This window comes from Macrosteles quadrilineatus, unplaced genomic scaffold (assembly GCF_028750875.1).
Source record: "Macrosteles quadrilineatus isolate MER2022 unplaced genomic scaffold, UCM_ALF_1.0 Scaffold_7__1_contigs__length_78375512, whole genome shotgun sequence".
NCBI classification, from domain to species: Eukaryota; Metazoa; Arthropoda; class Insecta; order Hemiptera; family Cicadellidae; genus Macrosteles; species Macrosteles quadrilineatus.
In genome coordinates, this window is record NW_026542600.1 from 68,441,159 (window position 1) to 68,465,509 (window position 24,351).

At 35.3% G+C, this 24,351-nt stretch overlaps 2 protein-coding genes across 5 annotated transcripts in view; one reads left to right on the forward strand and one right to left on the reverse strand.

The window, feature by feature from the left end:
* Nucleotides 1-1,118: 1,118 nt before the first annotated feature.
* Nucleotides 1,119-3,523, reverse strand: LOC128999064 (uncharacterized). Its single transcript, XM_054425420.1, has 2 exons — nucleotides 2,930-3,523; nucleotides 1,119-1,271 (listed from the first exon to the last, which is right to left on the reverse strand). Exons 1-2 carry the CDS (start codon nucleotides 3,521-3,523, stop codon nucleotides 1,119-1,121), a joined length of 747 nt encoding a protein of 248 aa, XP_054281395.1.
* Nucleotides 3,524-7,122: 3,599 nt separating this feature from the next.
* LOC128998032 (peroxidase-like) overlaps nucleotides 7,123-24,351 on the forward strand; it is a 31,098-nt gene continuing 13,869 nt past the window's right edge. The window contains exons 1-3 of one of the 4 annotated variants that reach the window (XM_054423970.1): nucleotides 18,818-19,007; nucleotides 20,245-20,581; nucleotides 22,425-22,583. In XM_054423970.1, the coding sequence (XP_054279945.1) occupies nucleotides 20,494-20,581; nucleotides 22,425-22,583 (247 nt within the window). In that variant the 5' untranslated portion in view covers nucleotides 18,818-19,007; nucleotides 20,245-20,493. Of the gene's footprint in view, nucleotides 7,680-8,772; nucleotides 9,048-13,020; nucleotides 13,115-18,817; nucleotides 19,008-20,244; nucleotides 20,582-22,424; nucleotides 22,584-24,351 lie in introns of those variants that run through there. The other 3 variants (XM_054423972.1, XM_054423971.1, XM_054423973.1) reach the window with 3 other exon arrangements.

The following is a 24,351-nucleotide window of genomic DNA, read 5'->3' on the forward strand; positions in this document are numbered from 1 at the left end:
CCGTATAGGTGCCTCCAAACGAATTTTAAATTTTAATATCTTACTATATAGTTTTTTACCTCCTGAATCCAAATATACCATTATTTTTACCGCTGATGAATATTTTCTCAAGATATCACCGTAAAAACATACTTAACATTACAATAAACAAGATAGGATGGATAACATTTCAAGTGATTCTGTAGTCAAATAACTTAATGTTCTCTGTTTTCGTATTTCGTAACATTATGGAGATATAGATGGTGGACTAATTACATGTAGTTCTTATTTAGGCATGTCAGGGTGGTAGGTCGTGCTGTATGTGAATTGGTGACTGACCCATGGGGTTTTTCCCGATGCATTGAAAGTCTCTAAAACCGTACCTATCTTCAAGAAGGGTAACCCTGAAGATATGGGAAGTTACCGGCCTATCTCTATAGTGCCTATGTTCGCAAAAGTTTATGAAACCATATTAAAGAATCAACTTGTTAAGCACTTTGAATCAAACTGTCTGTTTAGCGACTCTCAATATGGATTTAGGAGTGGTAGAACCACCACTACTGCAGTTCTTAAGCTTGTCACTAAAATAGTCGATGCCTTTGAAGAGGGAAATACAGTTGCACTGACTCTAGCCGATTTAAGTAAAGCTTTCGATTGCGTTCCCCACAATCAACTGCTAGACAAGTTGTATTTGTATGGTGTTAGGGGGTCAACACTGCATGCCTTTGAATCCTATCTCTCAAATCGAAAACAGATAATGGCTGTAAGAGGGGCAAACTCACAACCACTGCCAGTTAAACATGGCGTGCCCCAGGGATCTGTGTTGGGCCCTGTGCTTTTTTTGGTGATGGTGAACGACCTCGGGCAGCTTGGTAACGTCTTGCTTTTTGCAGACGATACGACCATCTTTGCAGAAGGAAGTACTCCTGAGAAGGCCAGGGTCAAAACTGAACAGTCTTTTGAGATTACTAAGAACTGGTTCAAAGTAAACAAGCTCTGCCTAAATGAAGGTAAAACCCAACACATGACCTGTAGTCTGTCTCGAAATCTTATCCCTGGCAACCTGCCTGAGGTTAAATTATTGGGCTTCACTATCGACCCCAAACTCACCTGGGAAAATCATACGACAAAAGTTTGCACTAGGCTTGCGAGGGCATTACATCTCCTCCAGGAGGCTCAAACCCATGCTGACAAAGCAGTATTTGTTGACTGTTTACTTTGCTTTGTTCCACAGCCATCTCAGCTATGGGTTGGAAGTTTGGGGCCATGCAGCTGGTTGTAAGGATGTACTTCTGATACAAAAGGCGGTTAGAGTCATTTCATCTGCTGACTACGACGAACATTGTAGACCCCTTTTCAGAAACCTTAACATCCAAACAGTATATAATCAGTACATCCTTATCACCCTAAATGACTTAAAGACCAACATTGCCAATTATGCATTGAGAGAAGACCTACATGTCCACAATACAAGGTCAAAATCCAACCTTGATATCCCTTACTGCAGACTGAATAAAAAAAGAACAGTTTCCCTATGTTGGCTGTTAGGATAATACAATGCAACCGATTGCCCCAATACTTGAAAAACATTCGAGCCCAGGATTTTAAAAATCAACTGAGAGAGTGGCTACTGGCAAGGCCCATGTACTCCCTGGACGAATTTTTTGAAATATGCGTCTAACCTGAAGCCTAAACTGCAAAATGTAAATTTTTAAATATGTATATTAATTGTAAATAGTTTGACTCTGTCTATCCAGCAAGAGCTGGTCATGGACGTCGAGGGAGGTAATTCAGGTAATTAAGTGTTTTGAAGTTAGGTTAGATTAGGAAGGTAAAGTTTAGGTTATAATGTATCGAGTTGTTAGTTTATGTTGCCTGCAGACTGTTTTTGTAAAATTAAAATCCAGAAAAAACACTTCAAATTACTATTTCAAAAAATGCAAGCATTTTTTAAAAAGTAATTTGAAGTGTTTTTCTCAGGATTTTAATTTTACAAAAACAGTCTGCCGGCAACATAAACTAACAACTCGATACATTATAACCTAAACTTTAACTTACCTAATCTAACCTACCTTCAAAGGACTTAATGCAGTCACCAATTCACATAAAGCACGACCTATCACCCTGACATGCCTTCTCTAACATCAAAAGGAGTTTGCTTACACATTCTAGAGGTTTGGTTAGGTTAGGTTATGTTAGAATAGCACCATTTTATTATGTAATTTCTAAACGGCGAAATATAAATCAATAAATCATTAATAAGGATAAAATACTGGTAACAATAATACATTATTAACTTATTGGTCTTAGAAAGTGAAAATTGGATTATTGAAAATCTTTTTTTTTATAACAGGTATGTATACAAATAAAATCTGTCAATGATGACCAATTTGGTATAAAATGAACATGATTTTTTGCCAAATCACAGTAATTCATTGTTTTATTTGTATTAAAATATTTCCCCTCCACTCCCTAAAAAAAGTCCCATTTTAAAAACATCTGAACAAAGTCGAGCGTCGAGTTGCAGTATTGATACGTTAACATTAAAATCACCCACCACAATTATCTATAGGCTTTATATTCTTTTCTAGACCGTTGGAAATAAGTTCTAGGAAGAGGTCAATAGCTAGCTATTGTCCAGGGGGTCGATATACAGCTATAGTTCGGCCGCAAAGCGACCTCCTCCAGCATTGGTTTAGCATTAGAACACAGGTCGTTTTCTAAGCGGCCGAACTATATAAGATTGTTTTCGTTACCTGCAGTTACTTTTGCAGCTGTAATCTCGCACTTCCCTTCTTCGCAAAATTCCCTTGCTTCGATGCTTTAGAATCAATGCCCCCTTGCTAGTATGCATACACAAGCTTATTCATAAATTGGCAACAATACGCACTTACTAGTCTTAAAATAAAAGTCTTAAAAGTCTTGAAATGGTGTGGCCTTGTTGTCGTACCAAGTTATCAATTTTGTAAACTTTTTGTGGTGGTTTAAGTCTTTCAATGGCTTCAAAAAGTTCCGCTTTCCTTGTTGTCATTTCTTCGTAGTCTTTGCCGTGTTTTGACAACCACTCAACCATTACTTTCTTTGTTGAAGACTTATTAGGGACTTTGTCTTCCTGTTCTCCATGGTACGGAGCGTTGTCAATGACTATGACTGAATTTGACGGTAAATTTGGCAATACACGTTCCCTAATCCATTTTTCAAAGTTGGAAAAATTCATTTGGCCATGGTAGTCTCCTTTGGCACTGTTTCCCTTATAAATAAGCCGACCCCCCTGCAAAAACCCTTCGTTCGACCCAATGTCTACGACAATCACGCGGTTTGACGCGTTCATATCAGGCAACACACCATCGACGTCTACACTTTGCCAACATTTCTGGAACGTTAAATTACTGTCCATCCAAGTTTCGTCCAGATAGAAAATTTTCCTTTTTTGTTCCCTTAGCTTTCTTATCTCTCGCAAATACTTAAACCTCCAATTAACAATGTCAAGCCTTTCAATCAAACATTTTCTTTTGGAACCACATTTCTTCCACTTGAACCCCATATCTTTTAAGAGACGCCGAAGTGCCCATTCGCTCCATTTAAAATTATTCTTTCTCTAATAATAGTTTTTTACATGTAGGGACAATTTTTTTGTTCGTGTAAAAATCGCGTATTACATCTACAATTATACAATTATACACGCCTATCAAAGCTATCTATTTGTACTTTATGGTGGTCAGCCTTCTTGCGTTTTTTCCTGGGTGTACAGAGTTTTTCATCCGGAGTTTGTTTGCCGGCTTTTCTAATTCGTTTAATAGTTTTTTCTGACACTTTACAATAGTTTGCGGCACGTTCCGTTGCCTTTTCTATCGGCACTAATAACTTTTTGTCTTTACATTCGTTGTCACAACACTCGATCACCCGTCTAATTAAATCCCTCTCTCCACTATGTATAGTAGCACCATGTTTTCTTAAATCCATAGCTACAAGGACCGTCCAAAACAAAACGAACTCACTACGCGAACACACGAGACTACACTGAATCAAATGACATGACCACATGATGATAATCCACTTACCAAAACAAAGATATGAGTAATTATGTTTACAACAGTTGTTTACAGACAGACATCGAGGCGAGGCGCTCAGATGCTTAGCGCCTGCAAATAGTGCGCGATAACCTCCAAACATAGCTGCGTATAGCTTTGGCTCAAGGGACTTCTTTACTCTCGCGGACAGTACATTATCATAGCTTTTTAGCTTACAGCTTTCGAGTTCATGATCCCTGAGATTATGTTCGGACACAAAACAATATATGGTATTTCGTGTACCAATAACATTTCAATGACCTCATTTTTTGAAGCTAGGCCACGTATATTTTGATGTAATAGTTTTAGATGACTCGGGAGAGCCCGCATATGGCAGGCTCTGGAGCCGTCCACGGTGAGCCCAATTGCCCCCCCCCCCTGTTTACATATCTAATCAGGTTACCGAAAACCGATTTCAAATATCTCAAATAGTTAAAAAGATAAAGGGGGGTGGAAATTAATTTTCAGCCACCCTCATGGTTATTTGGATTTGATACGTTTTAGGGCGCCATTTTGTTATTAGTGGGCCGATTTTCGTTTTCTTCATGTCAATTGTTTTGTTTCGTCAAGCCCTGTAAAATGATACTAAACTCGACTATACTTGTCATTTGAAAATTTTGGGCTACCCCTACCCCCGATACCCCTAAGGGCAAAGTTTTCAAAATTTACCATAATTATTGTAGCCCCTCATATCTAAGAAGGTTGCCGCAAACCGATTTCGAATATATTAAATGGTTGAAAAGTTAAGGGGGGGTGCAAGTTACATTTCAGCCACTCTGTATATGTAATAAGTGAGGCAATTTTTTTTTGTAATCAGTACTCCTCATTCATTGGTGAACGGAGTTCAACATTTGAAGTCTCCAAACAATTCGTAAAAAGTAAGAAATTCGTAAGAAGTAAGAATTTCGTAGTTTCGCAAGGTTTAAAATTTTGCAATTTCCCATCCTCAAAGGGGTGAGGTGCCCTAAAATGTCCAGTTTTTCATCTAAGAATTACATAGGAAAAATCCTATATTCTTATATGAGTAATTTTTGCTTTTATGTATGTATGTATGTTTGCTTGCACAAAGATCTCGAAAACTGCTTCGACGATTTTCTTCAAATATTCTAAATTGTTTATTTCTGGCCTAAAAACGACTTTACTGCACGTAGAAAAATGAAACTGAAAGTCACATTTTTTTAACATTGGTCTTATGGGTTGCTAAGTAACCATGTTGGCTGAATTAAATACAGTAATAAGGAAAAAGTAAACTAAAGACTAGTAGTAGTGGAAGTAAACCATTTTGATCACACAACTCATAAGGTAAACACAGATGTAACGCCACGAATTTGGTTTTTATATAAAACATGTATACCTTATATTATCGTTAAAAAGGGTTTTCGAGTAGTATTAGTAAAACAAAGGTGGCGTATCGATTAGCTCCGGGCCACAAGTGTGTGTAATGATAAAGGTGACATTGTACTACTGTTTTCAAGAACAGTAGGCCTATAAAAAAACAGGTGTTATACGACCAATTATTTCAAATTAAATTGTAAAACTGATTCCAATCCGACATATAGGGGGGGGGGGGGCTATCCCCAGGCCTATATAAAGCCCCTGTCACACGTAGCTTGTTGCAGCAGCTAGTTCTCGCTGCAAGATCCAGCAGCTTTAGTTGCTAGTTCTCCAGCGCGCTAGAAGTCCTGTCAGACGAAGCTGGAGAACTAGCACTACAGCTTACAAGTTTGGTGATGTAATTGGAACTGAGTGCGTAGTTAACAAAAATAATGTCATCTGTTGGTATTAGAAGTGATGTTTTGTCTATGATCAGCCATCGTAGAATTAAAAAGTGCAAAAAAAAAATAAAATTAATTGTAATATATATATAAGCTTCAGCTCCTGTCACACGGAGCTGGTTTTCTCGCCGCTGGTAACTAGCAGCTAGAACCAGCAGAAATAAATATAAATATTAAATATTTATTGTAAACAAAAAGCTGCCAAGATGAATTAAAACATGTAAACATTGTTATTTTCCTATTCTTTCCGCAAAAAGTTGAAAAGAAAATTAATTTGTCATTCCTTTGAAGACTCAGGGGCAGAGCCTCATTTTGTATACGTCAGTGGTTATAGAATCTTTCTCATTTCCTATAATCAATGGAAAATCACAGAATAGTAAACTAACCTGATAGTTCTATACAATAATTTTATATATTTAACCAGTTGTTAGTAAAAAAAATTATATTGCACTAAAAATAACTTAACATTTTAAAACAAAGTATAAATAAGTCAAACCTATGCATGTCATTATTATCCAAATGCCAAATTTGTGTCACACACGCTTAATGTTTACAGCTGTTACGTTAAGCAAATGGTATTATACCAAAAGCTATATAGTGTAAAATGTTAGCGTCGGCTGCTAGACTTTTAAAAATTTTAAACTTATTTTCTAAAAACTGATACCCTAAACTAAAATTATGGCTTCGACATTCCCTAGTTCTCAATATTCTCTTTCTTTCAACATAAAAATTATGAAAATCCGTCAAGTGGTTGATTCAGAATCGTGAAATAAAAAACCCCTGTCATGTTTTAATATATAGGATATTTCCATAAATACTCCATACATATTTATTCCCAATAGTATAGTATGAAATAAATAAATTCCATAAATAAATCATTGTCACACTTTATTCGTATACTTACTTGTTATAAAAAAAAATTAAAAAAATCCCTAACTTAGTAATTTTTCTCCTTTTGGGGTAGAAAGTTTCGCTTTGCTGACGTTATAATTATTCTCGATCAAATGTGTCTAGTTATTAATGGAATTCAAGTATATCTAACTGTAAGCATTTATTATGTCTGATGCAAACTTACAGTGAAATGAACAATATTTTAATTTGATTTAATCGTGTTGGTTTACGGTAGTAAACAATCATGTTCATCATGAGGAACTTTTCAAGTCGCCGCTTATGAGAGGGCCTAGTGTTTTGCTATCTACTGACCAATGCCTTTGCAATCTTGTCTCGTTTTATTGATGTATAAATGTAGCTCTGGTCATTTAACACAGACACAAGTATGAGAGAGTGTGTTGCGTACATCCACGATCACGTCAACTTTCACGTGCGTTTTGCGGTCTTGATGACCATCATCTCAAACCAAGATCCATCAAATTTGTTTCGCTTCTCCTTTTTATTGTTTTTGTGTTAATTTTCGTTCCATTTCACTTCGACATACGTTTTCTTCATTTAATAGGTTTCAGTTTGGTTCTCGATTCCTAAATCAATCATCATTCCGCAATTAGGAAAATTCTCGTTCTTCAAAACGATATATCTTTTCTTTAAAAACTGCCTTCTCTTCATTGGGAGCCACATTTGGGATATGGTTTTATTTTTCTTCAAATTATTTACTATCGAATGACAGAAGTGTCTTTTGCACAAACACGTTTTCCTAACCGAGTAAAATCGCTTAGTCCATAAACACATTTCATAGTTTAACTTATTTCAATTCCATACATGGATAAAATGTTGTCATATTTCAAAGCAATTACTTGTTTTGAATATCTTTTGTGAGATACGCTTCGACTTCGACGAAGAGAGATTCTCTATTGGTGCATCGTGAAAAGATTGAAAGGACCACCCATGAAAGACCCTGACGGTTAGTATATAGCCTATCATTACTCATTAGTCAACTAAAATAATTAAAAGAGGTCATTTTTCTATTTTTAGGGGCCTATCGATAATGACATTGATATTACGAGTAATGGACCAAACAGTTTAAACATTCACATACACATTTTTATGTCTGCAAATGTAATTCAAATTGAGGATTTTATTGTAAAGTTATAACAAAAATAGTTAAAAAAATTTAAAATCATGTAAAATATCATAAGATATTTCAGTGGCTTATCATCTGGTGGACCATTTCTTGTTAACCAAGAGGTTTATAAGAAAAAACGAAAACTACTATTGTGGCGTCCTGAAATTTCAAGGTTAAAAATGCCATTTACGCACGAAACAAAAATAGGTTATTGTTATATATCCAATACTTACTGCATTCTTATGTATTAAATCATAATTTCTTAAAGCTTTTTGGGCGAAACTAAAAATCAAATATCTTCAATGTCTTAATATTGCAATAGTTTGTTTCAAAGATTCAAAACGGTTTCCTTAAAAATGTTTCTCGTGAGATCTTTCTATGGCGGCTTGTTTAGCGAATTTCACATATTAGAACACTTCGCAGCAAACCTGCAGACTAAGCGAATTTCCATTCTCCTGGCTAGATTTACACTAAAATATTTCCTTAAAACGTCAACATTAGTTCATATTTAAATAACATATTAATGTTAACGAGTACTTAGGTTTGCTAAAACGAAAAATAAAATCCGTTTCTGGTCCAGGTCTTTAACATTAACATATGAGACCTACGGTTTTAACTTGCCATGACTTAAACAGTCCACCAAATTAATTAAAAGCAAAATGTATTTTGACTGGGTTTGGTTTAAATTTCCCACTTTTCAAAATTTTGAAAATATTATTTAAGTACCTTATATAATCATTTAAACTATGTTTGTTATTTGTTCATAGTTGGGTTGCATCAGTGATCAGCCGGTAGTAGTAGAATGCTATCGTGGTGGCATAGCAGTGGCTTGTGAAGCCGTTCTAATTTTAGCTTATGATAGCTCTGTTGTGGAAAGGTGCCAACAGAAAGTAGACAACAACATTGCGTTAGTTGTCAACAAGAGGCAGACCAAATTGTTTGTTTATAACAAAGTAGCAAAACCTTTATTCACACAGTTTTTGAATGGGTATTCGGGAATGTGTGAGTTCATCAGCCTCTAGTATCCGAAAAAACTTGATTTTTATTCACGCTTTCAGGTTTCCGTGTCTTGTTTATAACGAATTAACCTTTTTTAGTTGTATAAATAGTTCAGTTTAATGAAATCTAGTGCGGGTCCTGTCCCTACTTGTCTGGGCTACTACGACCAGGCGCTTAAAAAAGGAGTTTTTGGAAAACGAACTAGAGGTAACACATCATTATTACTTGCACGATATGTTTGTTTATAAGATATTATTTCCTTAATCATGTCAGATTCATTATCTATTTCGGTTTAAGAGTACTTTTTCTGCTACAGGGAGGGTAATAAAGTGTGCTTTATTAGTAAAATGTTCATAGCTTAATACAAAATAAATAAATCTGCAAAATTTTATCAAAATATATCCACGAACAAGCAAGCTACAACAGTGTATTTATTCTCTATAAGACCATTATGGAAATGTTAAATTAAAGGGTTGTTGAATTTGTTTCGTAACCATAAATGGTATAACAACGCTCCAATATACACATTTTTCAAGCTTTACAAAATGGTATATAAAGAAATTAGATTGTTACATACTAAGCTATTAACTTTTCATTTAAAATCAGTTTACTATCTTTCCTGTAGTGTAGTAGGAAACCTACGTATCGTTAAACTGGAAACTTCTAAAGTGTTGAAAGAACTATTTTAGTATGCAAATGGAAATTCGATTGGTCCGGTACCATCGAACGCGACTGGTTTGGTACCAAGGAAGAGCTGGTTAATTGTTTACAATTATGTCGTTTAATTTGGTTTAAACTAGTTTAATGTTAAAACCCGAAACAACAGGAAACAAGTATTAAACTAAATGTCCCTACATTAACCAGACAGAACTAAGCTGATCCATAGGATGGCAAATTAATCTTTAAGGTAGTGTGTAGTGTACCAAACGGCTTTAAAAGTGGCAAATTTTCCGGGGAAGAACCCCCAAGAACCCCCTCCTGGTCTGGGACACCCCCGTTAGGGCCCTTAAATTTTATTTGTTCGAATGCGTGTAGTTCATTGTTGTTGTCATTCGTAGGCGAGTACTGTGAGGGAATGTCCCATATAGAGAATAGCTATTGCCGTAGCTGTCATGGTAAGACCTGGACCCGAGGCCGTTTTACTTTTTCGTTTTGATATCCCCAGTGGCCAAAAACACCATCCGTTCAAACTCATATACACGGCTCTTCATTTAGGGTCCGTTAGGACGATACATCGAGTGATCCGATTTGGACGAAATTTGGTACGAACGTGTAAACCTGCGTTTATTCAAACGAGTTTGCGAACCAGTAGGATCGGGCTATGGAAAAAGGGCTATGGGGTAAAATTGTGGATTCTATTTTTTCCCCTTAAAAACCCAATTTTCCCCATTTTTATCCAAACCATTTTGAAGAACTAAAAAATCAAATAATTCAGTATCTTGTAGTGTGTTTACAGTGTATTGGTTGTTGGTTACAGAGGAAATAAAAAAAATGAAACATTCCTATGACGTTATTCTTATGACGAATAAGTAAACTGTTGTATATGGATCCTGTTTGTGAATATATGTCGATCAAATTTAGTAAATTTATTTATTTAACACAAGTTATGCACATTTTACTAAAAAAAAACACACATTCCCTCCCTGTATCAGCAAACCTAAGTACGTGTTAATCCTAATGTCATTTATGGTAATTAGGCAAATGGAAGTTCGCCTAGTCTGTAGATTTGCTGTGGTGGGTGTCTTATCCTACATGACAAGGTTTCGAACTGGGCAACTTCACAAGTACTGTACCTGAAACTGACGATGGTTTTCGTACACCAAAACATGTCCTGAACGAGCATATTCTTTTTGAGCTGTCTGGCGGAAATTTGGATTTATTCTTAAATTGGATCCACGACCTCATTGGCCATACCACATAAGCCATCAACCAGATCAACGACGCAATAATAGACAAATATTTAAGATAAGAAATCGTTTAGCTAACGTTAAAATGGTTTTACTCTGTGCTTCGATAATATCTCTTAGATGCGATTGATTTAACAATTTACTTAATATATGATGCAGTAGTTTATTATTATAGTTGTTGTCTTAGGAAGGGCAATGCTAATCAAACGATAGTTTGATTAAGAAAGTGCTCCGGCAGGATATGGTGATGGGAACTGAACAATTAACCCATCAGAAAGAAGCCCCACTTGACCCAAATTAACTCCCTACTTGGTCGAGAAAGTCTTCAGCCAGAGCATAAACAGATGCTGATGTGATATAATTGATGAGGGCTAAAGGGATTGCTTATGTGCTCTACCATTTTATGCATCAAACATCGTTGTCACGGAATGTGTATGTATACTCGTGATATACACGTAACTCTTATATTCTGAGAAACTACCTTATTAATTTGTTATTTCATATGATGCACTATACGAAATATATAGTCCAAAATGTTGGATGGGATTCGAAACATGAATTTAACTAAAATAGACAACATAATCCTAGAACTTCCAAAGCGTACTGTACGTCTTTCCATTGACTTCGCTGAAAACGGTTGTTATTACCAGCTCAAATTTATGTGAATGAATGAATGTTATACATGATTGTAAAATAGTTATATAACGCAAATAAATAAATAAACTTTATTAAAATAGTCAGCCTCTTAGTCACGGATATTTTTAATTGAATACGGTTGGTATAGAGAAAGAAAGGTCCAAAAGTATAGCTATACAGGGTGTCCCGTAACTCTCTGGACACGTATATAGCGTTCGTTATTGCTTAGGTCAAGACAAACACATTTCACCATAGGAACATGGGTCTGCGGTGACTAGTTTACCGACTGTCGGTATTTATGTGTTTTTACAAAAACATTAATAACTCCTAAACGGTTTTGAATACAGCGTTGAGATTTTTCAAAACTGTTTATCTTATTAAGACTTATCTTTGTTTAAAATTATACTAAAAAATCATTAACCGTTTCAAAATGGCAGCACTTTAATATTTGATGCCAAATTTCACGAAAACCGTTAACTTAACTAACAAATTGCAAAAGACAAAACATTTAGTAAATTTTATGTAGTTTTCAATGATACCTTATTTGTTAAGAACGGATAAATAATAACAGAGAAATGCCTTCTTTCCAAATGCATGACAACTTTTCTCCATTTAAACAATGCTAAACAACGTAAAAGGAGTATTAGCATTGTTTAAATGGAGAAAAGTGCTCATGCATTTGGAAAAAAAGGCATTTCTCTGTTATTATTTATCCGTTCTTAACAAATAAGGTATCATTGAAAACTACATAAAATTTACTAAATGTTTTGTCTTTTGCAATTTGTTAGTTAAGTTAACGGTTTTCGTGAAATTTGGCATCAAATATTTTGAGGTGCTGCCATTTTGAAACGGTTAATGATTTTTTAGTATAATTTTAAAAAAAGATAACTCTTAATAAGTTTTGCATAATCTCAAAGCTGTATTCCAAACCGTTTAGGAGTTATTAACGTTTTTGTAAAAAACACATAAATACTGACAGTCAGTAAACTAGGCATGTTCCTATGGTGAAATGTGTTTGTCTTGACCTAAGCAATAACACTGTATACATGTGTCCAGAGAGTTACGGGACACCCTGTATAACGTAGTAACCAAAGTTAAGAGAAAAGTATTGTTTAATAGAACTAAGTAAAAAAATGATTAAAATATCAAATAAATACAAATGGGATGTATAAATACGTACGGTAATATTGTTGTTGAATGTGTGCAAGACACTTCTATCCATATCAACTCTTTCATAGTAAACAAGTTTCTTGTAAATTCCCTTCAAACTCAATTTTCGCTGATCGTTGGTAATTTTAACAACCTTGATGACACAAGTGCAATAATAATAGAAAAAAATCAGTTGGTGGTATTAATTGAGAAGGAAAACTACTTAGCATTTTTACAGGCACACCCAAAACAAATTGTCGTGAAAATGTAATTACCAACCAATTACAACTAAGCCTACTGCTGTCCCCCTGTATGCACACAACAAATACAAGTTACATGAAACATTCAAAGTTATCCACCTATTTACTCTGTAAGGGAGTAAATCTTAAATCTTTACAAAATCTTGTTCCTTCTGATTCTTTGATACACCGGAGGAGAGTTGTGAACAGAGAGGCAATAGATCAAATATCTCATCGATTGTTGGGCGGAGTAGACGAGTAGTTGTAGACTTCAGACTACTACAGCGACTTCAGTTTGCCGGGAGCGCTCTTGGGAATAGGTTCTCTCCATAGTATGCTAAAGGTATGGATACAATTTCTCTTTACGAAACCAATTCCATTGGTCAGTTTTGCTGTTACATTTTGCAATGATATCATTGCATTTCAAAACAAACTATGTATACACAAATTTGAACTGATCTCGTTATAAATAATATTTTCCCTGTATATTGTCTTTTTAAAAGATAAATTTAACTCAGCAAAACATTTATCTAACGTTAGCAATTTACGTCTTGAACAAACTGCATATACATACGCTACTCTTAGTTATATACTAATGATACCTTTAACCACACCTTTGATATAGTTATATGACATACAACACTGTAATTAGAAAAATTGTATGCATTTACTACAATATATTCAGTTATGTGTACTGCAGTTACTATAAACTGTTGAAATGTTCATCGAAGTTTTGTTTTAGCGAATTTACTTATAGGGAAGGAGCTATTACCGTAGGCAACACGGAAAGATCTAAACCAGGGATCGATTCATTTTTTAATGTGTCCAAGTGGCCAAAACACTATTCGTTCAAACCGTTATATTTACTGTGTGTGTTTGTACGTGAACACAATAACTAGAGAAATATTGGCTCAACTTTGATGGAATTCAACCTGAATGCGTAGTGCTGGATAAACTTAAATGAGTTCGCGAACCGCCAAGATCAGGTCATGGGAATGAAGTGTGGGATTTGAAAATTTTAAAAATTTTTGGGGTTTTCCGAATGTTTACCATTAAATCATAGAAGAAGTGCAGAGCTTAAAACCCCAATTTTGTATTTTGAAGCATTGTTAATCAAGTTTTTTTCTTACTTCAAGTTCTATAAAACAATACTTTTACGTTAACTTACTGTGTATATCGCCTATACTTTTGCACCTTTCTGTATACCAACAGTATTCAATTTAAAGTATTCGTGGCTAAGTGGCTGAGTATTTTAATAAAGTCAATTTATCTATTTAAAGCTTATTAGTTATAGGTTACGGGAAAATGAAAAAAAAAAAAAAAAACTGTACATTTAAAATGCTCTCGTTCTAAATTGCGTACCGTACACATTGTTGTCATGGCAGTATGTTAAGGTTTGTGATTAAGCACCTGAAATTGCCAGTCAACGCACGCGTGTGTAACATTTATTTATGCATTATAATGCAATTTGCGTTTATTCAGGGTATGCAATGTTCGTGCATACGCTGAAGTGATTATTTTTTTATTATTGTTTACGTATAATCGTATATAACATTTCGAAAGTTAAAGATTTGTTCTATGTTACACAGATTAACTTTGGACTGAGTAGTTAAACTTTGTCCTCTTGAAAATGTTTACATCGAGCTATTATCTTTCTTACGTCAACGAAGGCACAAATTCCTGGAAATATCAGTTCTGCCCCTCAGGGCTTGGTAGTTATCACCGCTTATCAAACAATGGGGTCGTAACCCCAACATCAGTAATTTATACAAAAAATCTGTTACACACGTTTTCGGTCCAGTCTCAAAATTATTAACTGATGTCCAATAACTGAAGATGGATGTTTATATACACTACACATAATATTGAAATTTATATGATGTAGACAACTTACAATACCAGCTCCGCTGTTAAGTAACTGTTTCTAATTAACTTATTCTACATAATTAAAAATTGCAGAAATTTCAAACTCTTTTACTAGTCATCGCCCGATTTAACTTAACCTTCCAGCATTGACTCAAAATTATACTAAAGCAAAAATAATTGTCGAATAAATAAATAAATAAATACACTCATTTTCACATATAGCAAAGAAAACGAATTCTTTTGCTTACTTTCACCTGTTCACATTGCTCGACTGAGTAGCACGTGGTTTTCCGGGGTTTTAGCACCGATTTTGGTATAGCTTTTCCCCGGAAAACGTTGAGTTAACCTACTATAGACGAATATTAATCGAGAGGCTAGCCGTGCTTGATAAAAACAAAACATTCTAAATAAACATGACTAAACATAATAAGAATAACCGGTATTAGGAACCACGAAATAATAATTGATGAAACCTAAACTAACCTACTACTGACTTATTACGCATAACAAAGCGTTATTTTTGTTTTCTTTCTGCAGATCTTACCTAGACAAGAATTTGTATTCTTTTACAGAATATACATATCAGTAAACAGTAAAGTTTCCAATTTAATTAAATTAAATCCTCACATTTAACCCGTATAATTTGACAGTAAACTTAGAAGTTACCATAGTGTTTTCGCAATCAACGACTATGCAATATAGACATATTTTAGTGTTGGAAATAATCAAGATGTTACCTATCAGCAAGAATCAACATAATCGATTGATCTAGACAAATTGCGCAATCGAGGGAGTAATTTTGACGTTTATTTAGTCTACATCTACTTGATGATGGTCCCACGGCGAGCCTGACAGCGTGAGAGACAAAGCGACAGTTGTCCGTCCTAAACAAACGCCGGTTGTTCAAACTAATTTATTACCACTCGAATGGAGGCAACAACTAATGAAATCCAGGGGCCTACGTGGACAGTCGCACGCACTGGAACTGATACAACTCAACGAACTGTTGATTGGTGATATCGACGCTATGTTGATGCATTGGTGACGATGCATGTGTAAACGTGAACTTTGACCTTATATTGTTAACAAACATAAACTTTAACGTCAGCGTGTTCATACCTTATGATCCCCTTTATAATCTAGTGACAACCTAAATATCTTTGCATGACATCCTCACCTTCATAGCTCACAATCGACACTACTCTTACCTATAGCTTTAATTCCCCCCATTATGTCCATTGCCTATTTGATTACCTTTGTTTTTTAGCCTGCAGTTCTTGTGTAGGTCCTACACAACACAAAAACAAACAATCAAACAAAGGTAATCAAATAGGCAATGGACATAATGGGGGGAATAAAAACTATAGGTGAGAGTAGTGTCGAGTGTGAGGTACGAAGGGGTAGGTAAGATGTTTGTGTCATGCTTTTCACCAGCTTGTGTGGCATCTTCAAGGGCCTCCGTATCACTTTACACTGACACTATAGTGTACACATGTGTGGTCACTATAGTATCACGGTCGGGTTGATCCTAGGAGGATGTTTAGAGGTCTTTCTTCCTCAGTTTAATTTTCGGTCTAGGGTTGTTGGAATTTGAATTTGGGCCTATTGACAATCGAGGGTAGTTTGAAATTTCCTGTTTTATGGTCGGATGGGTGAATAATCCACATTCTAATTACCAACACTGTAATATATACTTACGAAAATATTTACACAGGCGGTCATAGTATCACGGTCAGGTCAATGAATTCAAGTCACGAGTATAAAAGATGAATTCGAGAAGACCACTGAAGAAGCCATTCAAGGTGGATAAATGCATAGCATGTGACAAATATATTACCTACAAGAACTCGGGAAACCCCACAAAGGTAATTCAAATATATCTATTACTATTGCCCTCTTGTGTTATAGCCAAGGAAAAAAGCGTAAGGTGTTAAAAATTGTATACTAAAAGAAGTGATGCAAAATAGGAATGCATTTAAATTCAATTGAACTGGACATGAAATAATTTCACTTTAAATTTAGACTTCAGATTTTGCAACATGATAAGACTAGAAGTCTACAGGCAGAATTCTATACTGCGTTCAAAAAAATTAGGCGGGGAAGAATTGTATCTCCTCCACTTCATCCTATATTTAAAACTATAGCACAACAGCTGAGGTTTGCCAAAACGTCAATCAGCTGCAAACATACAATTGCTAAAACTTAGTGGGGGAACCTCCCCTCAAACCGCATAAATTTTGTGAAAGGACTGTAGTGTCCATAGGCATTGATCTGCACGGTATCCATAGGCACCTAAAGTGATAATGCCGCAACCCCTATGTCTAGCCTAAAGTAATGTGAAAAACAATTCCGGGCTCGCGCCTAGCGTCTTTAGGACAAAGAGATAGGCATTGATCTCTCGGTATCCACCAGCACACTGACTTCTGTCCTCAGTAAACCTTTTCGAAAACCTGAACTAGCTTTCTGAAATTAGACCACTCTGACCTCTCGCTAGAACTGGCTCTCGTCCATCTAAAAAATACCGCTCCTCCAAACACTACAAGTGTTGCAACGTACCGTTTCTTGCCAAAGAGTTAAGAAAACTGCTTTTCCCCGTTTAAACGTCCATACGTATTGTAACTATAAATCTATGTTGGGTAGATCGCAAACCCTTAAAACGCAGTTATAGAATTGCATATTCTGTGTACTTCAACGTTAACGTTACATAACTTACACTATTATCACTCGAGTAATTTTATCCTAAACATGGGGTTATTTTTAAGCGTCAGTGTCTCGGTGATGAAATGGGATAATTTGTACGATTGAAGTTATTAAATTAGTGTAAGTTCAATAAATCCTCTAGAAATTGATTGAAATTGAATGAACGATACTTTTTATCACGACGCAAAAATACACACATACAAAATACCTAACATAAAAATCAGTAGTATTAAACTAGTTTTTGACTACACTTTATCCTTAAAAATACACTTCACAACGAACACATTATATGGTTTCAAAATTGTAGATTGTTTCGATAAATGTATTAATAAATACTTCGTCACTTACTTTAATTGACTTAACATTTTGTAATTTGTACCTCCGGCTTCTTATATTCCACTTCTTATCTTTCCCGTGATTTATCTGGTGGAAGGTGATTAGTTAGTACCTCTGCCCGACCTCTGCCTCTGAAGCAGCGACCACAGTGAAGCTGTTTTCATCAAATAATCAGTAATGTTAGACATACTTTGAGCAATTTCAAACATGCACTATGCTAAAAATACAGCAATACAAACTAATACTTGTTTCTGTATAGATTTAGATTGTGCAACAATAAAAATACCCCCGCCGCAGCAAACTGCTGACTAAGCGAATTTCCATTTGTCTAAATTGATTTTCAATTAAATCTATTTAAATAACATTAGGTCTAACGAGTACTTAGGTTTGCTGCTACAAGGAAACTAATAAAATGCGTTTTTTAGTAAAATATTAATAGCTTAGTACAAAATAAATATATTTGCCAAGTTTGATCAAAATATATTAATAAACAAGCAAACCACACCATTTTACAATATTCTCCATAAGAATAACATGTGAATTTTAAATTTACAATTTTTTTGAGTTGTCTCCGTTACCAATAACCGTACAAAAACACAGGATGCGGGATAAACCAATGCTTTGATGCCTGAATTTTTTAAATGCTTGCTTGTTTGTTTTACTATAGTATTACATAAAGGTTAAAATTTAATTATTTTACCATACGACTTAAAGGTCACTCGTGATAATGACGTTTACGTTTAAACAATTCAATTATTCAATTCATGCAGAGTTTTATTTTCATTTTTTTACTTTTTTTATTACTTTACAATCTGTTCTATAATAAGGTGAACGGCAAGTAAATACCATGTAATACAACAAATTAACTTTTGAGCATTTAAAATAGCACTGTAAACAAAATTTTTTTGATAAAACACTAATACAGCAATAAAAGTTATGCAGAATTGAACGGGATTTTCTCTACCTGGTGAGCGGGAATTTTTGTTTTGTTTGTTTGCAAACACTGAATTGCAATTGAACATGAATGAGAATTGAGATTGAGATTGAGTCTGGAGTGAGAGTGAGAATGAGAAATGAGAATGACAGTTGACAGACGAAGACGTCGTCCGTCAGCACGTCAGCAGAGTTCAGTTTTTCAGTTCAGAGTCTAGAGTCTGAAACTTAAGTTTGCCAGTTTGCGTATTTTATGACTGCAGTCAAGTGTAAATTCGTTGGAATCTTTGTGTACAGTGCAGATAAATATTTTAATGTTAAAGGTTTTCACGGAAACCTTTAATCTCAAATGTGCCCTTACTTACATAGATTGCTTTAGTTTGCAACGGTCTTTCATACTGGTATGGTTGTAGTCTAACCTTTAATATACCTTTAATCTCCTTCAATTTTCTTTCTACAACACATTTTTTTTTAAACAAAGATCGAACATAAAAAATGCTTCTTATGAACAAACTTAAATCTTAAATTTTCTATAAATAAATGTTATTTAATGAACAATTGAGTTAGGCCTAACTTACTGTAGGTTACTTAGCGTTAGAATTACCTATGGTAGGTCAATACTTAACTTATGTCTCTGAAAATAGTTGAATACTTAGTTCTAGAACGTTCCTAGATCTTGGCTAATAAGTTACCGTACAGCCATCCTTAAACTGTGAACTTCTAATATTTTATTAGAAATGATAACTTGAATGTGTTAGCGAGCCCCTTTTTGCAACAGCAAACCCAATTAGGCCCTACTCATTCTGCCTTTTGCTGTTTTGTGAAAACTAAGTTAAATTTCTTTTTACAGTAATTCCCACACTTAAATTGGGGACCAGTAAAATGTTCGACAACTCGAAGTTAATGATTCATTCAAAATTTAAGTAAACTGTCAGATAACTTAGACTAAGCTTAAGTATTTTATCCTAAGCATAGAATAAATTTAAACACCATTTATATTACTTCATCTATGGCCTAAGTAAGTTAGGTACATCCTTTTGAAATCAAACAAACGAGATATCACTTTTAGTAGTAAGGCTGCGGCCACATGGGCGTTTTTTCACGCACAAACGTAGCGTGAAAACTCGTGAAAAATATGAGCAGTGTTAAATGTAATGGGGAGTGCCACACATAGAGTGTTTTCCCGCAGTAACGGGCGCCTATTAGTTTCAATGCTACTCTAATTTCTCGTGTGTTTTCACGCTGCGTTTGTGCGTGAAAAAACGCCCGTGTGGCCGCAGCCTAAGAGTCAACTTAAGTTTACATAGTACCTAGGCCTAATACAGTGAGTTACCCGGCATCTAAATTGGTGCCTCCAAATTTAACCAAAATTTATTTGAAAATTGAGAGATTAACATACAGCAGACTTGGGTGTTTTGTTGGCCCGTTTCCTCAACCATGGCCAAATTCGTTGATTAATAAGTTAACTTAATTACTCTTCAAATCGTCAAATGTTTCTCAAAAGCTGTAACTTCCAACTATTTGATAATTAACTTAACTAAGTACTGCACCACCCTTTTTTGTAATAGGTAGGCCTACCGTAAGTTAGTCGATAACTTAGTTGCTAATAAATATCGTAAATTTGATTAATCTTTCCAGATTAACTACCTAAGCCGAACAAGACTGGAATTTGAATCACTTCTAAAGACATTATACATATATGCAGTATCGTCTGTGCATATAAACAATAGGCTACCTTATTATCTTAATGGTCTTGTGTTAAGTTAGGCATTTGAAGTTGCAAATTCTTTATTCCTCAAAACACCAACGGTGGACACAGTGAATATTTTATGGTGTGAATTGAAAGACCAACTTGGAAATAATCTAAAAAACTGTTGTCGCATTAAAATGTTTGTGGGAGCTAAACCTGAACGTACTAAGTGGCACTACATCTCAACTTTGGTTAAAAAACAATTCCATTCTGATGGAATACCTGGTGAGTGTGAATTAATAATTTATTTATAAGTATTATGTTCCGAGTATCATACTGCATCACACATCTGATACCGTAGAGCTTTCAGCCATTTTTCTTGTCTTGTACTTGTACTTTGTAGTAGAAGTTTGTTCATTGAGCTACAGTCTTGGTTCCGATATTATCGGTCTTGGAGCTCAAAGGGTTAAAGTTACGGTACTCCCTAAGCACAATGAAACTTCAATAACGAGTCACCCTTGATAACAAGTGTCTTTCAAATCCCCTTGTATTTATTTGACCCCTAATCACATGCTATTCAAACCTCAATGAGAAGTCGACTTGGTCCAAGTCTTATTTAATAATCCCCATGAGAATCTTGTTATCGAGGGTCCACTTTACTCTCTGAGCTTGAAGATACCTAGGCCTATTTGTTTGGCTCCAGTCTTTTTTATTACATTCAGTCCAGGAGTGGAGTCATCCATTAAAATTTTAAGTTCTAAGTTTTAGACCTCTTTTAATCCATTTAAGCATGAATGTATATTCCTTTCTATACAAATTCTTGTGAATGATAAATTTCTCACATTATCTAAGGCTCCCACAGTCACACTCAACTACAATATCGCTGTCTTAAAGAGAAAACCTTATAGTCGTATTAAAGTAAACTTGATCTGACGTTTTGCCTCCATTGCAAATTACCATCTTTAGAGCAGTAAATGGGGCTCTAGATGTAGTTGTAGTGGGGTTTTCTCGTTTCCCAATCTACTATGGTTGTACCTTTTTCTTGAATTAATTTAATGCTTGTATTGGCATTGACTAACAATTGCTACTTAAATTTACGATAGTTTGCCTGCGTCTAAACATGTGCATTAAGTTCTTTAAATGTGCAATTATCTCAGTGCATTAAAGGATCTATTGCGGCAGCAATGATAACTGTCTTGTACTAAAAAAAATAAGATGCAAGTTATTAATTACTCTGTGATTCCTAGACATTTAAACATCTCAATGTTTTAGTTAAAACCAGGCAAGTCTACTGGTTGTACTTGATATACTTTTTGATATACTTTGGTCTACACATTAATGAAAATGGTAATGTTTCCTATATATTTTATGCTACCTACTGGTTTAAAGGATTGACAATTCCCTTGAAATTATTTTCCCGCTTCCCCTTTTTTTGCTCTTGTTCGTGTCTACATTAGGGGCATGTTGTGTTGAAGAATCACAAACATTTTTAAGAATCACAAAAGAGGTCTGAAACACTTAAATTTTTATAAAATAATAGTGGTTTAGTTACCTTTACTTTCGTCCCAGTTCAATAAAAAGTTGTAATATCTACAACCATGGTTTTCGACGCTAGTTGCGTCATGGTCACGTAGTTAGCCACGTCAAGTCGAGAAGTATCTTGTCATAGTCGGTCGCTTGGACGTCGTCATATTTACACAAACACGGACACGGACATAAACACACACGTACATTGATTAAAATAAAAGGTTCTCGTGGACGGAACACAGGCCTGTGGTGAACAGTTAATTTGTACCGTCGCGGGAGCCGGCTGGAGAACACTCATACTTCTCGACTTGCTAACTACGTGACCATGACGCAACTAGCGTCGAAACCATGGTTGTAGATATTACAACTTTTTATTGAACTGGGACGAAAGTAAAGGTAACTAAACCACTATTATTTTATATTTGTCTTACCAGTTCAGGGGCAAGCCACAACAATGAGTAAACTTAAATTTTTGTTCAAATGCCAGCAGTTGAACTCGGCCATCTAGAACTGAAGTCCAAGACGCTAACAACTCTGAGGTTAGCAACAAACCCAGAAACAGTTGTGTTTCACTTACATTATATTTATGATGGTTTTGCAGGAGGAGTGAAGATGGCGTGCAGCTCTGTAGCCTTGGCGTTGGTGTTGTGGATAGTAGTTCAGTTCAGCAGCCAATCAGGTATGACTGCTGTTCTAGAGGCTGCTTCAGCTGTCAGGATGCCAGTCAACACCATCCAGTCATACCTTAATAACTATGCAGGTCAGTAGGGCCTAGTTTGGTCACAACAATAATCGATATTTATGATTTTAAAATTATTTGGGGAACAGTTTTGGGACCCATCAATTACAGTACCCGATAATATGTCCATACAGCAAACAAATATTGAAATTGAGGCTTGAATCCAATTAATACTCCAATTTCTCTTGCCATAAGTTCTCTGGTGATCTTGATCCCTTGATATCCCTTGAAAATAATAACCAAGCCTAGTAACAAATTTTGGTCATGTTCATGAATTACTTGTTTAAGTACCTGTTACTAAATAGTAATGTCATACATTTTTGTTACAGAATTTTGTTTAAAATATGTTTGAATTAATAGGCCTTGTTGTAGGCTGAAATTTACCTTTCCGATGACACTGTAGACACACATTCCTGAGTACTACAAGAGGCTTAGCAATACCAGTCAAGTTCTATACTTTCCTGGCAATTCTTATGTTTTGAATTACTTCTGAACACCTCAGGAGTAGATAAGTAGAAGTAGTAGTAGTAGTAGAAGTAATGCAAAACATAGGATCCTACTGAGGATCTAAAAAGAAGTCTGAATCATCTGAAGTTTGATAACAATCATTAGATGGCTACACGTTTCAAAACCACACATCAGGTGTGCAAAATTACTAAACTATAGCACCAACTGTACTAATCGATTAAGGATTAAAGATTAAAGCAAAAACACCTGTAGTTAAAGAAGAGCTCAACAAACAGGTTGTGACCTTTTTTTATGTGACCATGGACAAAGCAGTATGTGTAATTACGATCCAAAGTCCGATCTAAACGGATCCGGACAAGAAATACACTATTGTAGCCAATATGTTTAGGTCAAGTAATTTTGAACACGTTGCTTAATTAAATGTCTCTCATAAAATCCAAGACTTTGTCTGCGCAGATCCCCCAATTAAACCCACCTCAATGCCCATAGTTTAAAGTAATGCTTGTTGTATTTAATTAAATGCATATGTTGTTTGAGGATACAAATATACTTGTATACGTAAATCCAATTTGAGGAGTATTTACTGTTTGGCGAGTTGCCACAAAGAGGTAAAATGAATCGGTTAGTGTTTCAAGTGGTCATCATTTAAAAAATATTTAGTGAGTTTGGTGAAAACAGCAACCACTAATTTCAACCTATTATTTTTTTAAGAATAGAAAAATGTCTGTGTAATTTGGATTTTCCTTATTTTTAGTTATTCAGTGACTGGGACGGTGGCGTCATCCTGTAATTCAGCTCCTAGGAGGTCACGAATTAGGGATATTTATAGGCATGCACAGTTGATGCGATACTCCCTGGTGTGGATTAACGTCCGCACTAGTGAGTACTGTGACTAACCACATCCTAGTTAGACCAATTCGTTAATAACAAGGCAAAAATGTGGTTTGGATTCCACTATAAACTGTAGGTCCATTAGTTGCCATTAGCTGTATGGGCTATTAATGAACAGCTGTGTCTAAGGAATATGTCTGCCTTAAGGCTGTGTCACACTAGGCTACTTACTAGCTGCTATTTAGTAGCGGCTAGTGAAGTAGCCGCTAGTAAAAGCTGTCACACAACAAATGTCGGTAGCGGCTACCTAGTAGCAGCGATTCAGCCAGTCAGTGTCAATCCTGTGAAAATGTCGTCTGTTGGTATAAGCCGGGTTGAATTACGGCGTTTAATTTTGATGTGCGTTAGTGATGTTTGTTTCTTTTTGAGCCCATCTTCTTGCACCGCAAACCGGAATAGTCTAATTCCTGCATCAGTTGTGCAAATGCCT